Here is a 15373-nt window from a genome sequence, read left to right on the forward strand (position 1 = left end):
CAGAACTCCACTGTGTTATCTGGGCACGGATGGGGAAGAACACTGTGCTCCTTTGCTTTTTAGTTAGTTTAGCTAGCTGAGGCAGGCCAAGTTTTCCCTGGACTGGTTTTCTTTCCCTTTTCTTGGATCTCTTTGAACTTGCTCTGGACTGGGACCTGGGGAAACACCGAGAGCTCGCACTTTGTGGCCTACCAGGGCCTACTCTGGGCAGCAGCAGCCTTTCTCAGTGCCAGAAGGACTGATAACAGAGCGACCACTCCCAGGAAGGACTTTCTGAATTTGTCATCTCTTCAGAGTGGCGAATGAGTTTTATCACCTGGTATTGTTTATTTTGTGTGCTGGGAAGTGCTTTGCCTGTTTAAATAAACAGGTTTTTTCCACTTCTCTCTGAGGAAATTCTTCCCGAACCAGTTGTGGGGAGGGGCCATGTGGGTTTGCTTTCTCGGGGGGCCCTTTTTGGAGGTTTTCTCCCAAATTTGCCCTAAACCAGGACATGTGGGCTCTCCTATTCCTTTCGTTGTTTTTCTCTGCTACCAAACGGACTGAGCAGAACACTACCTGTGCTCCTGCCCTATTAACCACTTGACCCAGTGCCCTGAAGTCCCTTTTAATTGCCCTGATGCTCCTCTTTTCAATTTCATCACTGCCAGCTTGGAGTATCAGCAGTGGGTAATAATCAGAGGACTGAATCAGCCCAGGGAGTCTCTCAGTAATATCCCATACCCGAGCCCCAGGGAGGCAGCAGACTTCCCTGTGAGATGGGTCTGGTCAACATATGGGGCCCTCTGTTCCCCTCAGAAGGGAGTCACCTACTACGATTACCCTTCTTTTCTTTTCACCATTAGAGGTGGTTATCTGTCTGACAGATGAAGCGCACTTGGGAGGTTCACTGGATGGATCATTTTCTTCTACGTCATCTGGCCAGCCCTCTGGATCCAGGGCCTCATACCTATTCTGAAGTGGCACCTGGGTAGGTGATGGGGGACGGGAGGAATTTTTATTACCTCCCTGAGTAGGGAAGAGAGTGAGGAGGATGGAATAGCAGGCACATGTGCTGAAATTACTGCATCCTCCATTCCCTGTCCTCTTGCTCAAGGGGGAGAGAGTAGAAGAGTCCGAATTAAAGTTGAGCCCGGGTAGGAGAGAAGGTTGGGAAACATATGTTTTAAGATTATATATTTTTATTTCTTGTTATCTTATTTCTGTTTTTGATTGGCAATAAATTCAGTTAATTTCACTAAGTCGAGTCTGTTTTCCCTGTGACAGTAATTGGTGAGTGATGTCTCCCTGCCCTTATCTCCACCCATGGGCCTTTTGTTATATTTTTTCTTCCTTGTCCAGTTGGGGAGGGGGAGTGATAGAGCAGCCTAATGGGCACCTAGCACCAGCCAAGGTCAACCCACCACAGACTTCCTGCTGAAGCCCACTGGAACTCGGGCTAGCTCTGTACACTCCGGTAGCAATGACAGGAGTGGGGAACAGCTGGGGACTGGGGTTTGCCCACAGCTGAACCTGAAGAGCTGCAAGCTCTACAGTGCACGCTGTTACAGCCATGGCAGGGACCAGGTGAAGGAGGGAGGAGGAGGCTCTTTGTCTTGAGGTTTCACAGGAAAATTCTTTTCCAGGTGAAGGGGGTAAGGCAGAAGAGAGCCCCAAGCACCTCGATGCAAGGGGTTAAATACAGCTACAAACCAGGGGGTGGATACAGAAAATCAACCAATAGGGGGATTTCAAGGGTGGAGCAAGGGGATTACATCAACACTGTGGGATCAATCAGGATAGGGGGAGGAGAGGGAAAGGTCACATGGGCCAATGGGGGCACTGTGGATTAGGGGATTTCCAAGGGGTATTTCAATCAGGGATTGGCCCAGGGGGTGAGTGGCAGGGAACATTCAGGAAAAAGGGACAGGGTTGCCTTGATAGGCAGGAAGGGACTAGAACAAAGGGAGGGGAATAGCTTGAGGGACAGCTCTAAGGGAGGGTACAACTTAGGGAAAAACCAACTTGGGGAAAGCATGGGGGGATAATAGAATGAACCATTTAACAATAACTTAATGAAATAACCATGAACTGCAACATCTCCCCCTTTCTTTTTCAAAAAGAGAGATCTGGGCAGTATTCAGAACTGGGGTACAAATCAAGAAACCATTGGTGGAGGTAGAGATCAATTGTTCAACGGAAGACAAACAATATCTTTTAAAATTGAAAACATAACTAAAACTATGATAACAGAAAAAACCTAACAGAGAGTCTTTATAACAGAAGAGAGCCATCCTTTGGGTCCCCATCCTTGAAAGATGTTACTCAGCCAGCCCTTGGATTCATCTTTCTTTAAGAAGGCATGGATGACTGTGCTTTTGGATGTTCTTTCTGGATGGTGGGACAATCCATGCATCCAAGGCTGGTACCAGGAGGATGGTGACAAGGAGGACCCACAAAAAGGATGACATCTCTAGGAAATAGCAAAGATTAATAGGGACTACTTAAATTTTTGAAATCATCAATAAACATATTTAACAAAGGAAAATTGAGGTAGAAAGGGGAGTTAGGATCTCCGTCTCCACCAAGCTGTTTTTGTCCTCTCTTCTTCATACTCACCGCTGACACTTGACTGTTTCTGTTTGGTGGCCTGCTGGGATGCTTGGGGACATACGGTTTCACCCACTTCTCTGGGATCCACCGCAGTCCCAGGGGCGTGGATACGCAGGCATACCCACATCCCCATGTCACCAATTTGTATGGTCCCTCAATCTTGCCGCTTTCAGGGTCCCGAACTAGCACAGGTGGGTGTTCTTGAAGCCTGTGATTGCCATGAGGGGAGAAATGTATGACCACTGGGGTGTTCATGTTCTCAAATGAGCAGTTTAAAAAGCTCATGGTGAAGAGGGCTTTACACAATCTCCCCTGTGGTGTTAGCCCTCTGCTGCTCTCCCATTGATGCATCAGGACCCTTCTGAGTTTCTGGTAGGCTCGCTCAACCACAGCTTGACCAGTGGGGGAGTGGGGGATGCCAGAGTTGTGTTCCATTCCCCATCCTTGCAGGAACTCATTGAGGGCCTTGGAAATATGGGCCGGGCCATTGTCCATTTTGAACTCTTTGGAGACTCCTAGCACTGAAAAGGCCTGCAACAGGTGTTGGATTACATGCGCTGCCTTTTGCCCTGTGTGGGCCAAGGCATAAGTTGCACCAGAAAAGGTGTCAATGGAGACATACATACTTTTGGTGGTCAAATTTGGGGATATGGGTAACATCAGTTTGCCACACTTCACAGCTTCCCAACCCTTGAGGGTTGACTCCAGCACCCAGTGATGGCATGGCTGTGCTCTGGCAATGGGGACATGTGGCCACGATGGCTCTAGCCTGGTCGCGCTTGAGTTTGAACTGCTTGACCAGGCCAGGCACATTCTGGTGGAACATCTGATGACTCAGCTTCGCTTGTTGGAAGATGTCAGGAAGCCTCGATAACTTGACAGAGGCGGCTGCAAGAGAATCGGCTCGCCGATTCCCCTCAGCAATCGGGCCAGGCTGATCGGTGTGTGACCGCACGTGCATCACATAAAATGGGTGCTCTCGGTGGGAGAAAGCATGGATCAGTTTCAAGAGCAACTCAAAAAGTACTTTGTTTGAGATCTCCTTGAGAACTGCATTCTCAGCTCTGGATACCACCCCTGCAACATAGGCCGAATCTGTAACCAAATTGAATGGCTCCGAAAACCTTTCAAAAGCCCTGCCTGCTGTGGCCAACTCAGCAATTTGAGGGGAACTCTCAACATATTCTACATCTGTCTCCCACTGCTGACTTTGGGGGTCCTTCCAGGTCATCACTGACCTGCGAGAAGCCCGGGACGCATCAGTAAAGACCGTTAGAGCCTTGAGTGGTTTTCAGCTCCTTTTGTTTTTTGGAACCAATTGGAATTTTGATGCAAATAATTTGTGGGCAGGGGCATGGACAGAGATCTGTCTGCTGTAATCCTCCAGAGCGATCTGCATTGTTCTGTTTTCTCTAAGGAGATGCTCAAACATTTCCTTCTTCAACCTCTCTGGGGATGTCTCATCCCTCAGAAGGTCAACAGGCAAGTGTATGCACACAAAGTCACAACCAGCCAGTTCCCAAATCCTTGTCCTGTGTCCTAGGTTACAATATAAAGATGTATTCTATCCCCATCTGTTGCTGTTGAGCAGGACAGGAACAGAAGGACTCCAAGTTAGAAGGCAAGAAATGAAACTGATTTATTTTAAATGCACCGCTCTATATATAGAGAACATTGTGCAGATTAATGTCATTGGTCTTAAAGTAAAAACATCTCACACCATTGGTATGCAGTAAATGACGCACGGTAGCAGAACATATCTATAAACAATGTGAACAACAAAAGATATTAGAGAATTATTTACATTCTTTCCCAAGTGTTTCCCAGGCTCTCGCCCGGTTAGAAAGCTGTCTCTCTTTTTCTCTGACTGAACTGAGAATATCCATACCCATCTTCAAGAACTGTTGAAAGCAGGAGGGGCATTGTTTTTTCCTTATCTCCTGTTAATGGACCCATCAATGCCTTGCCGACTTGGAGATAACTCCCTCCGGGAGCCATTTCTGTTTAATGGGCAATCAAGGATCCACCACATGACTCATAGAATGATATAAGCCCATTGTGAGATGCTCTGCACAGGGGGGAGGAGTTAAGCATCCCCACCTGGATATAATCTGGAGTTTGGGAAAGAACAAGCAGCCCTTACCCACTGGTTTGCAGAGGACAAGAGATACCAGATCTTTTCTACAGGATCACCACTTCAACAAGTGTAGCAGTCAGAGGCCCTGCAAGGCCTCCATGGTGGTCACTAGCCTAAGATAAGAAATGCAGAGTCATGATGAGTGGAACAGAGCTTCCCCTCTTCCGCACATCAGACCCCTGTTATCTCTCTGTAAGGCTATAGGTCGTATGCTCCTCAACCTCAGCCATAGGACAAATCCTGATCCCTCAATAGCCTATATAAACCCATACCTTTGCCCAGTTCAGATGGAAGAGCTGTAACTGGAACCCTTTGCAGAAGCTGCCAATAAAGACATCTCCGCAGAACTCCACACAGCCTTCACCTCTCTCCTTCTCTGAGTCTGCTGAGGCACTTTGCGAGCACAGAGCTGAAATCACTAAGAGCTGAAATCACTAAGAGCTGAAATCACTCCACAAGTGCTCGCAAGGTAGCCAGCGGCTCGGAGCTAGCCAGAGGGCCCAGGCAGGCTGTGCCTCATCAGCACAGTGCTATCCGGGACACCTACGGCATCTGCTGCCCCGGGGGCCAGACGGACCTCCGGGGAACACCAAGCCGTAATAAACAAGACCATTTCATCTGGACTGCTACCACCACCCTAACTAGCAGGGTGTCAGGTTGTATTCTGACTCTGTCAGTGGTTTTTCTTTTGTATTATTGCATGTATTTTGGTTTTGTTTTTAGTTTTTTTTTCCTTTTCTTAATAAATTTTATTTCTGACTTGGAGTCTCTCACTGGTTTTGCTTTCAAACCAGAACATAATTTTGGCACCCAACATGAGGCAGCAAGGTAATGAGAAAAGCCATAATTACAATTTTGTATTGTAGAAGCCACCTATTCGCTATGATGTTCAACATGCTTATATGGGTCTTATACCTAGCTCTCTATATTTTTCCGCACATGGGGAATTATCTGCCAATTGCAATGCTCCTGTGTAGACCAGGGTATGGTATAAAAATTGTTTTATTGGTTTATTATGTCTATTGCATGATAACCTCCGAGGCAATGTACATAATTCGGAATTTGTAGTCAATTTTGTTTGCTTGTCCTAATCTAGGCTGCTATGTCTAGGGCCTCAACAATCGCACCCAGCCCCTGGGGGGAGGGGTAAAGAATTATTTTTTCCAGCCTTTCAGGCTTGACACAGTAGTTTTTGAAAATGTTGAGTTCTCTTTGGATGCCAAGGACGGCATAGTGTTGTTGTTAGTTCTGCTTTTCTTCTCTGCACAGTCTGCAACATGCTTAGAAACAAAACACTACATGGTGTGGTGCAGCGTCTTCTTGAGGAAGAAGAAAAGAGAAGCAAAGCAACAGCGTCCGTGTCCGCACAGAATGCCACAGAGGAGAAAAGAACCCAATGCAAAACAACAGCATCCATGTTTACGCAGACTGTCACAGAGGAGGAAGAAACCAAAAGCAAAGCAACAGTGTCCGTGTCTACACAGACTGTCACAGAGGAGAAAGGAACCAAAAGCGCCATCAGCATCTCCACACAAACCATCACTGAACCAGAACAGCCTGAACCAGTAGCAGTTGCCCCCATTCAGAAGAAGAAATCAAAGAGCAAATCAGTCCGCATAGTGACTGACAAAGATGTGGCAGGACCTTCACACCCAGCAGAAGAGACAGAGCAAGAAATCATCACTTGGTCTCTATCCCTGGGTGAGCTGTGTGACCTGCAGAGGGAATTCACCCGCCAGACGAATGAGTCCATCCTGACCTGGCTGCTTCGTACCTGGGACGCTGCAGCCAATGACACCATTCTGGATGGAAGTGAGGCCAGGCAACTGGGATCGCTGTCCCAGGATGTGGTCATTCACCAGGGGATCGAGAGAAGCCAAAAAACTCTCAGCCTCTGGCAGCGACTGCTGACAAGTGTGAGGGACACACCCATGGATCTGAAGGCAGCACAGTGCTTTCTTGCCACAGCATGCCACAGGACCTGAGGAATTTGAAAATTCTCCAATCAAAATCTAATTCCAAGTTGCTTCTCTCCAAGCCTTTTGACAAAAGCACTTACCAATGTATTTTCTTATGGGAGTGTTACTAAAATATTTTTACTCGTCAACAAAAGTTTAATAAAGGTATACTATATTTCAGAGTTTAGCAAACAAGTTGCTTTTTCTGATTTACCTAATTATTTTTGCAAAATTGACTGTGCAGTATGTGATCACAGGTGTCATGAACTCTGCCTCACCAGTGAGTAAGCTGGGGGTACACAAGAAGTTGTGTGGGACAGCTGGGACAGCTGACCCCAACTGATCAAAAGGGATATTTCAGACCATATGGCTTGTGCTCAGCAATAAAACTAGGGCGGAGGTTGGTGGAGGTACTCCTGCTCAGGGACTGGCTGGGCATGGGGCAGTTGGTAAGCCACTGATTTCATTTGCATCACTTGTCTTTCTTGGGTTTTATTTTTCTCTCTCTGCTATTTTTTCCTTTTCCTTATTATTAAACTGTCTTTATCTCAACTCTCAAGTTTTCTCCCTTTTATTCTTCTGATTTTCTCCCCCATCTCACTGGAGAGGAGTGAGTGGCTGCATGGGTCTTAGTTGCTGGCCTGGGTTAAACCACAAGTCGGTCATGGAGGCAAATGAAATTTACAGAAGCGAGCATCTCTATTCATAGAGAGTAATAATATACATGGGAAATAATTCTACCAAGGAGAAAACAAAACTTTATGCATCCACTTTCTAATTGCTCAAATTCTACTTTCTCACAGCTAGGCAATGGCTGAAATAAAAACTGAACCAACAAAGACAACAGTGAAGAACCATAAACAGATTTTAAATCAAATATTAACAGAAGTAAAGATGCTGTCTTGAAAGCAATTCTTAAGGAACATAACTTTGGATCTACACATTTCCATCCAGACAGGCTTCAGTCAAAGGGTCACAGGTCCTGCTAGCAAACCTGCTTCAGCATGGGCTTCTCTCTCCACAGGTCCTGCCAGAAGCCTGCTCCAGTGAGGTCTTCCCATGGGGTCACAGCCTCCTTTGAGGAATTGCACCTGTTCCAGGATGTGGTCCTCCATGGGCTGCAGATGCATCTCTGTTGCCCCATGGACCTCAATGGACTGCAAGGGGGAGAGCCTGCCTCATCCTGGGCTGCAGGGGAATCTCTGCTCCAGTGCCTGGAGCACCTCCTCCCCCTCCTTCTTCTCTGACCTTACTGTCTGCAGTTGTTTCTCTCACATATTCTCACGCCTCACTCCTGGCTGGTGCTACCCAGCTTCTTCCCCCCTTCTTAAATTTTTTGTCCCAGAGGTGCTACCACCATCACTGATTGGCTCGGCCTTGGCCAGCATCAGGTCTGTGTTGGAGCCGGCTGGCATTGGCTCTGTCAGACTTAAGGGAAGCTTCTGGTGTCTTCTCACAGAAGCCACTCCTGCAGCCCCCTCAACCTTGCCACGTAAACCCCCTACAATCATAAAGTAGTTGTAGAATACAGGTCTCTTTCTTAAATTCAGTAGATTACAAGGTGTCTTAGGAACACAGTGCATGTGCTCTGACCCACAAACACTAGGAATTCACCAATTAAATCTTAAATGCTCCATTATGTACTGAAATTTTTTTAGAAGCCAGTTTTCTAACAGAGCAGAAAGGAAGATGCTCTGAAAAAAAAGCAAGACCTTTTATGATTGCTTAATAGTTATGGTCAATTACTTTTTCTTGCTTTTCTGACAAAAAGCCACACCAGAAAGTTCATTTTATATTCTTTATTGTATGGCAAAGTTCATTAAAGATGGGGTTTTGCTTGTAGACAAGTTGCTCAAAATTTGTGTCTAGGTAGAGATTGATTAGCAATCTGACTTATTTCGAAGCATAGGCTTGTTAAACTAGGCCACAGAAACAATACTGTGTACAAGCAATAACTGAATAAGAGCTGCAGGTTCAGGAGTTTCCAAATATTACACATCTTGAGCTCTCATCAGGAAATAAAAATGAAATCAAATAAAAGCAGTCACAATATAAAATAGCAGCTCCATGTAGCTTTTTCAAGTTTTAATTTTATTCACAATGTGTCACTTAGTTCAGTTTGCCTCATTCTTTGAAGCTTCATCAAAGTTTTCAACAAGATCTAGAAAAATAAAAATGTTGAAATTCAAGTCTGACCTACTTCAGCTTTGCCAGTTCCCTTGCATCCCCTCCCTCCCCCCCTACCCCCCCCCCAAAAAAAGTTCCAGGTCATATTAAGTGGTTACATGGCAAAAAAAAAAAAAAAAAAACACGCTTATAAAATACAAACCAAACAACATTTAAGAGTTTCATGGTTCATTTTTCTTGTTCAAACAACTAAGTTTGAAGTAGTTAATTATAAAGCACAATTTTAGGAGCATTTAACTTCACCATATCCACAACAGAGCAGTGATACTGAAAAGGCAGTTTCTTAGTACTCTTCTTATTGACTATTAAATAATTATCTTAGATATAGCTATTATTCCTACATGGGACAAAAATGCTAGCTCAAACCAATGATCCATCTAAGTCTCTTATGGTATCTGAAAACAATACTCACAGAAATTCTATAAAAGAATCACAGAATGGCCTGAGTTGGAAGGGACCTTAAAGATCATCTAATTCCAACCCAGACATGGGCAGGGACACCTTTTACTAGACTAAGCCCCTTCCAACCTGGATTTGAACACTTCCAGGGATGGGGCAGCCACAGTTCCTCTGGACACCCTCCAGCACCTCGAAGTCTTTCTTGGAGGGCTCCAAAACCGGACACAGTATTCAAGGTGCGGCCTCACCAGTGCCAAGTACAGAGGGACAATATCTAAATAGTATCTAATTAATATCTAATGCATATCTACCCTCTTTCAGTTTAAAGCCATCCTCCCTTATCCTGTTACTCCATGCCCTTGTAAAAAGTCCCTCTCCAGCTCTCTTGCAGCCTCCCTTCAGGTACTGAAAGGAATGACCAGTCAATACTCTTACTGCCCTTGGCCCAATCTTATACTGCGTATATTATGTCTCAGCAAAATTCACTTCCTTTTCCTCCACTGCATGCTTGTTCTTACCTGGAACTTCATCATCGTCATCATCATCACCACCAGTAGCGAGTGGTGCTTTTCCATCCAGAGCTGCAAGACCAAGCAGTTCAAAAGCATCAGTCAAGCTCACCATAAGCATCTTGATAACAAAGGTGCTTTGCTTTTTGAAAATATTATCAAAGAGTCTGAGCTAAATTTCAATTCTCTATCCAGTTCCCCTGCTAAATAAAAATCTACAACTAATTATATGCTACTAATAATGCTCAAACAGACCAGCTGAAAAATGAGAAGATCCATGCCAAACAAGTTTACTACTCACCATCTTGGTACTAGATATATAGAGTGCCCTGCATGGTAATATTTTTCAGCTAAAAGCACAGAGACTGATTTTACCAATTTCCCTTAAAAGCAGCTTGGTTTATTGATTACTCAGTGGTTCTTGAGGCTTACATATTTTACAACATTAGTAAGTTATAAGGAAATCTTAGGATCTTATGATCCTGGGCCTTCACGAAAACTAGGGTGCAATTGTGAAGCTGCAAGTAGACACATGACTAGAGACTGTTGCAGTGTGATTTCATGGTTTACCCCTGAACCCCAGTTTCTCCCCTGAAGATTTCCTCTTAGGCGTGTCAGTCACCCCTCCTTTCCCCATCCTGACCCCTGCCGAGCACTGTCTGTCACTCCTGAAATGCCAGAAGAGCATCGAGTGATTGGGCAGATTCAAAAGATGCCCTCTACCCCCAGGGGGCATTGGGCCATCCAGGTGTCCTTTGTCCCTTGAGACCTCCTCTCCCATACCTGGTTGGTGGGGTCCCTATCCCTTCCCTCCTCCCCTCCCCAACAGTGGAGCTCTCGGAGCCTCACAAGACCGCAGAGAGACTTTATGGCAGCTTGGCGTTCACTGGCAGAGCTTTGAGGACATAGCTCTCCAACAGAGACTTTGGAATTTATTCCATTGAAGACTCGTGGATGTCCTGAGCCTCTGGGAAGCGCAGCTCCTTTTTGATGAGCCAGATCTTCCAAGAGGGAGAATAGGGTAGCTCCTCCTGCCCTGACGAGTCCTATTTAGGTGAAGACCCCGCCGGACCAGGACACCGACTGCACTGAGTTGGGTGAGCACATCCGGTTGTCCAGAACACTGTTCACAATTAATTTTCTGAAATGTTCTTTTGACAACCTGAATCTGCCCATCGTACACAACTTTGGGGGGAACAGTCAGATGTCAGTGAAAGAAAAGCCTCCAGTCTTAGTAAAGGACCCTGAGACTTGGAAGACAGTGGGACCTTACAAATTAGTTACATGGGGATGTGGATATGCTGGCGTGTCCACCCCCTCTGGTTTAAAGTGGGTTCCATCCAAATGGGTAAGGCCCTACGTCCCCAAGGTCTCAGGGAAGTCTACAGAAGCGCCCCAGGTTTCTAATGCTGCCTGGAGGAGATGCCGCACATGTTCCTTGGAAGAAATTCCATTTACACCTCCTATCTGGAATAGTTTGTAATATATTTCTGTCTTAATTTTCCTTTTACCGGTTTAGATCCCGCTGTTCGTGTGCAGTCTTGAGACACCATGAGACCGAGTCTGCTCCTCGTCCTACTCGCGATCATTCCACCAGCGATCTCCTGGATAGTCACTCAACCCAAAGCAAACGTATGGACCACCTTGACCAAAGCCCTTGGACAGCATCACATCTGTCTCTCCACAGCAGCAGCCTCTGACCCCCTGTCAACTTGCCTGGTCGGAGTTCCTTTTAAATCCACAGAGTTCCCAAACGAAATGTGGAATGCTTTAAATAAAGTTAACTCACTCGCACCTCCTCCTGGTTGCTACCCTGCTAACAATCCTCTACTGTTTTGGCAGGAGTGGGCAAGACAGTTAATGATGCCAAAAAGGGAGCCACAAGAATTCCATCTCTTGGGCTCCATGAATGCTACTTTTTGCATTCACTTTAAATTTAATCCCCGTTACCACATTATGAAGTTGAACAGAACACCTATCCTCACCCTAGCAACCCACACTACACAGACAAAAACTGGTGCAAAAATTCAGTCCTAGTCATGCACTCGTCAAATGATTGTAATATATGTTATGGAATAATTTGTGCTTATGTAAAATATATCTATGTAATAAATGGTGCTTGTACGAAAAATTCTTAAAGTATTAAACCACAAGCCACAGCCGGGGAAAGGTTGCGAAACCACAGATGGCAGCAAGCAGAAAGACCTCATTTACAAACGAAAAAGCGTGGCTCTGTGTGGAGATGGGCCCTTTCCTGGACCATCCAGGAGACACCCAGCGATGAATACACGGGAGATATCTACAATCAAGATAGTCAGAGTCGTCAGGAGCATCGTCAGGAACATGCATCTCAATACCAGGTTCCCATAACTCAACATCAGCATTCATCACTTCCCAGAAACAGCTTTGTCCAGCCCAGCACAGAGAAAAGGAGACCCCATGAATATGTAAAGCAAAGAGAAGAATAGGAGAACCTCTGCCTCAGGCAGAAAAAAACTGTATAAAAACTGACTGTACAGAGACAGCATTCGTGAACAGAGGGGATCTGATGCGGTAGAGGTCGGATCAGTGTTCACCCAGCGCCGATCCCGGGCTTGGCACTGTCCTTTTGATTGTGGCTATCTAAGACCGAATCTCAGTTGCGAAATAAAAATCTATTTTATTAATTATTAATTTGGCTTGATCATTTTTACCTATAACATGATGATTATAAGCCCCGTGGGCTCCCAAAAGGTGTGTTTTTAATATGTGGAGACAGAGCATGGGCAGGCCTCCCCCCTTGTCTGCTCGGAGGTCCATGCACCTTTGGCAAGCTGAGCCTGTTTACCCCAAATCGAACAAAGCTAATGCATTGGCAAATAAAAAACAATACACATAAATTAGCTATCCAAAAAAGGGACCTAAGGCAATTAGACCCAGACTGTAATTCGGAAATTGTTCACTGCTCCATATTTAAGGCCACCGCAATTACAGTCCTTCTGCTGTGGATCTCGGCAGCAAAAAGCATGGGACAATTAGACCAATTGGAATGTTGGGTTGCAAAACATGCAAACCTCATTTCTGCTGCCCTGCGTGACCTCTTATCAGACGAGGAAATTGCCAGGCAAGCCACCATTCAAAACAGGGTGGCCATAGACTATCTGCTCCTCCTGTACAACCATCGCTGTGAAGAATTTGAAGGTCTCTGCTGCCTGTCTTCATTTGAAAAGACAAGAGTCTGTGAAGGAAGGCAAGGGCCTCCCATGAAATGGAAAAGGTAAACCCCCTCCCTCCAAATTACCACAATTTCAAAATAAAAAGGCTCTCAGGCAAAGATATGGGAATGGGAATAACAGTTCTTTACTAGGAAAAAAACTAAATTAAAAAAAAAATAATGTAATTAGTACAAACAAAACTACTGATAGAGTCATAAACCTGACACCCTGAGGAGTTGAAGCGATGATCCAGTAGAAGGGTGTAGTTTTCTCTGAAGGTCTGGTGATAGAGTAGATGGGCCTGGTCTTCCTCTGGGAATCCAGTGAATAGGCTGAGTTGCTGTCTCAAGAAATGCTGATTTTATGCAGGTAGGGATGCTTGGCTCCTCCCTCTGGGTGGAGCATCTCACAATGGGATGATGTAACTTTCTCAGTCATGCAGTGAGCCATTCAATGGCACATTAACAGAAGATATCTCCCCGGAGGGAGACATTGTTCTTGGAAAAGATAAGAAAACTGCCCAACAGATGGCAAATAGAATATATGCTTATCTTACAAGCCAGGACACTGCCTCAACTTGTCATCGAAAGCAGAGAACATCCATGCCACGATTGACAAAGTGAAAACCATGGTGAACGACCTCAAGAGAGAAACAGACGACTGACTGAGTGGACTGTTCAAGGGCTGGGGACTCTCAGGCTGGTTGGGATCTATTCTGAAAACTGTGGTTTTAGTACTGTGTCTTCTAGTTATTGTTATTGTAGTTGTTAGCATTGTTTTTGGGCTAATCAGGCGCATGGTTTGCAAGTTAATTTCAAGCTCATCTTCCCCTCCTGAAATCTACCATTTGGAAGCCCCTAGTGCTCCAATGGATGACCTGGAAGCCTCAGTTGAAAATACTGACCCTCCTGAAGGAGAGGAACCAACTTACCAACCGTGGTTTTGCAGGCATTCTGCCCCCCAAACCCAGTCCTCTTCATTTTAAACCAAACAAGGGGGAGATGTTGCAGTGTGATTTCATGGTTTACCCCTGAACCCCAGTTTCTCCCCTGAAGACTTCCTCTTAGGTGTGTCAGTCACCCCTCCTTTCCCCACCCTGATCCCTGCCGAGCACTGTCTGTCACTCCTGGAATGCCAGAAGGGCGTCGAGTGATTGGGCAGATTCAAAAGATGCCCTCTACCCCCAGGGGTCTTTGGGCCATCCAGGTGTCCTTTGTCCCTTGAGACCTCCTCTCCCATACCTGGTTGGTGGGCTCCCTATCCCTCCCCTCCTCCCCTCCCCGAGGTAAAAGGGAGAGCAACCAGGTGGTCCGGGAGTTCTGCTTGGAGCCGTTGCTGGCTTCAGAAGTCTGCGGGCCAGAATAAAAGCTCTGGATTAAAACTCTCCATCAGAACTGACTCCTTTCCTTCACTCTAGCCTTAAAAGCCTCTCCAGCAGAGGGAAACCTGAGGGAGCGGACCCTCTATGAGAGGAAGCTCCATTCTGCCGCCACCAGAGCTCCGGCATGCCTGGACTTGTCTCCATGCGCCCAGCTGCAGCATCCAGCTAGCCAAATGTGTCTCTGGGGTGAAACACCACAGTTGCCACTATTTGGTTCAGCTGCAAGGGCTCGACAAGCCAAGGCACTTCCCATCCTTGATAATGGTAATACCAAGAAGAGACAATAAAAGATATTGTTCCTTGGCAAAGCCAGAGGAATATGGAACTGGATACACAATTTTATACTTCAGTGGTTAAGGTAACCACATGTCCTGGTCCACATCTCTACTGACTCCGTAATTTCTTAACTATTCCCATTGTATTTGCCAGTGCTAGTGAGACTTAACCCTGTCCACTGTAGTAGACCAATGAGCATCTGTGAAACTGAAGCAGTATAATGCTAAGAAGAGATATCTCAAGTCCTGGGGTGCTCGTGCCACTACTTTTACTGCTATTCTTCACTGTACTACCTTGAGAATATGAGACAGCTTAGCCCACAACCGCCATTTAATTCTAATTAATCCTTCTCCATTTTCAAGAAAAACATGAGCAAAGAGATGGGTTTATACTAGACTTCTGAAATTGCTGCATCCTGATTTCTAGAGAATGAAAATAGATGAATGCATAAACTTTGTTCTGAAAGGGCTTAAGGACAAGGTCACCACTGTCAGTGACCCATGGAGGTCCATGGTGGAGCAGAGATCCACCTGCAGCCTGTGGAGAACCCCACACCAAAGCAGGTAAATGCCTGAAGAAAGCTGTGACCCTGTGAAAAGCCTGTGCTGGAGCAGGCTCCTGGCAGGATCTGCAAAGAGAGTATCCCATGCTGGAGCAGGTTTGCTGGCAGGACCTGTGACCCTATGGGGGAACCATGCTGGAAAAGCCTGTTCCTGAAGGACTGTACCCCATGGAAGGGA

General features: G+C 45.8%; 1 protein-coding gene and 1 long non-coding RNA gene across 2 annotated transcripts in view; one reads left to right on the plus strand and one right to left on the minus strand.

Annotated features, from left to right (window-relative positions):
• Positions 1-15373, plus strand: part of LOC128782866 (uncharacterized) — a 278999-nt gene that overhangs the window by 41253 nt on the left and 222373 nt on the right. The window lies entirely within an intron of this gene.
• Positions 8476-15373, minus strand: part of LOC128782864 (transcription factor BTF3-like) — a 64201-nt gene continuing 57303 nt past the window's right edge. The window contains exons 5-6 of the mRNA XM_053933353.1: positions 9792-9854; positions 8476-8848 (exon numbers count right to left, since the gene is read on the minus strand). Of these exons, the coding sequence (XP_053789328.1) occupies positions 8802-8848; positions 9792-9854 (110 nt within the window). The 3' untranslated portion in view covers positions 8476-8801. The remainder of the gene's footprint in view (positions 8849-9791; positions 9855-15373) is intronic.

This window comes from Vidua chalybeata, assembly GCF_026979565.1.
Source record: "Vidua chalybeata isolate OUT-0048 chromosome W unlocalized genomic scaffold, bVidCha1 merged haplotype SUPER_W_unloc_12, whole genome shotgun sequence".
Lineage (NCBI taxonomy): Eukaryota > Metazoa > Chordata > Aves > Passeriformes > Viduidae > Vidua > Vidua chalybeata.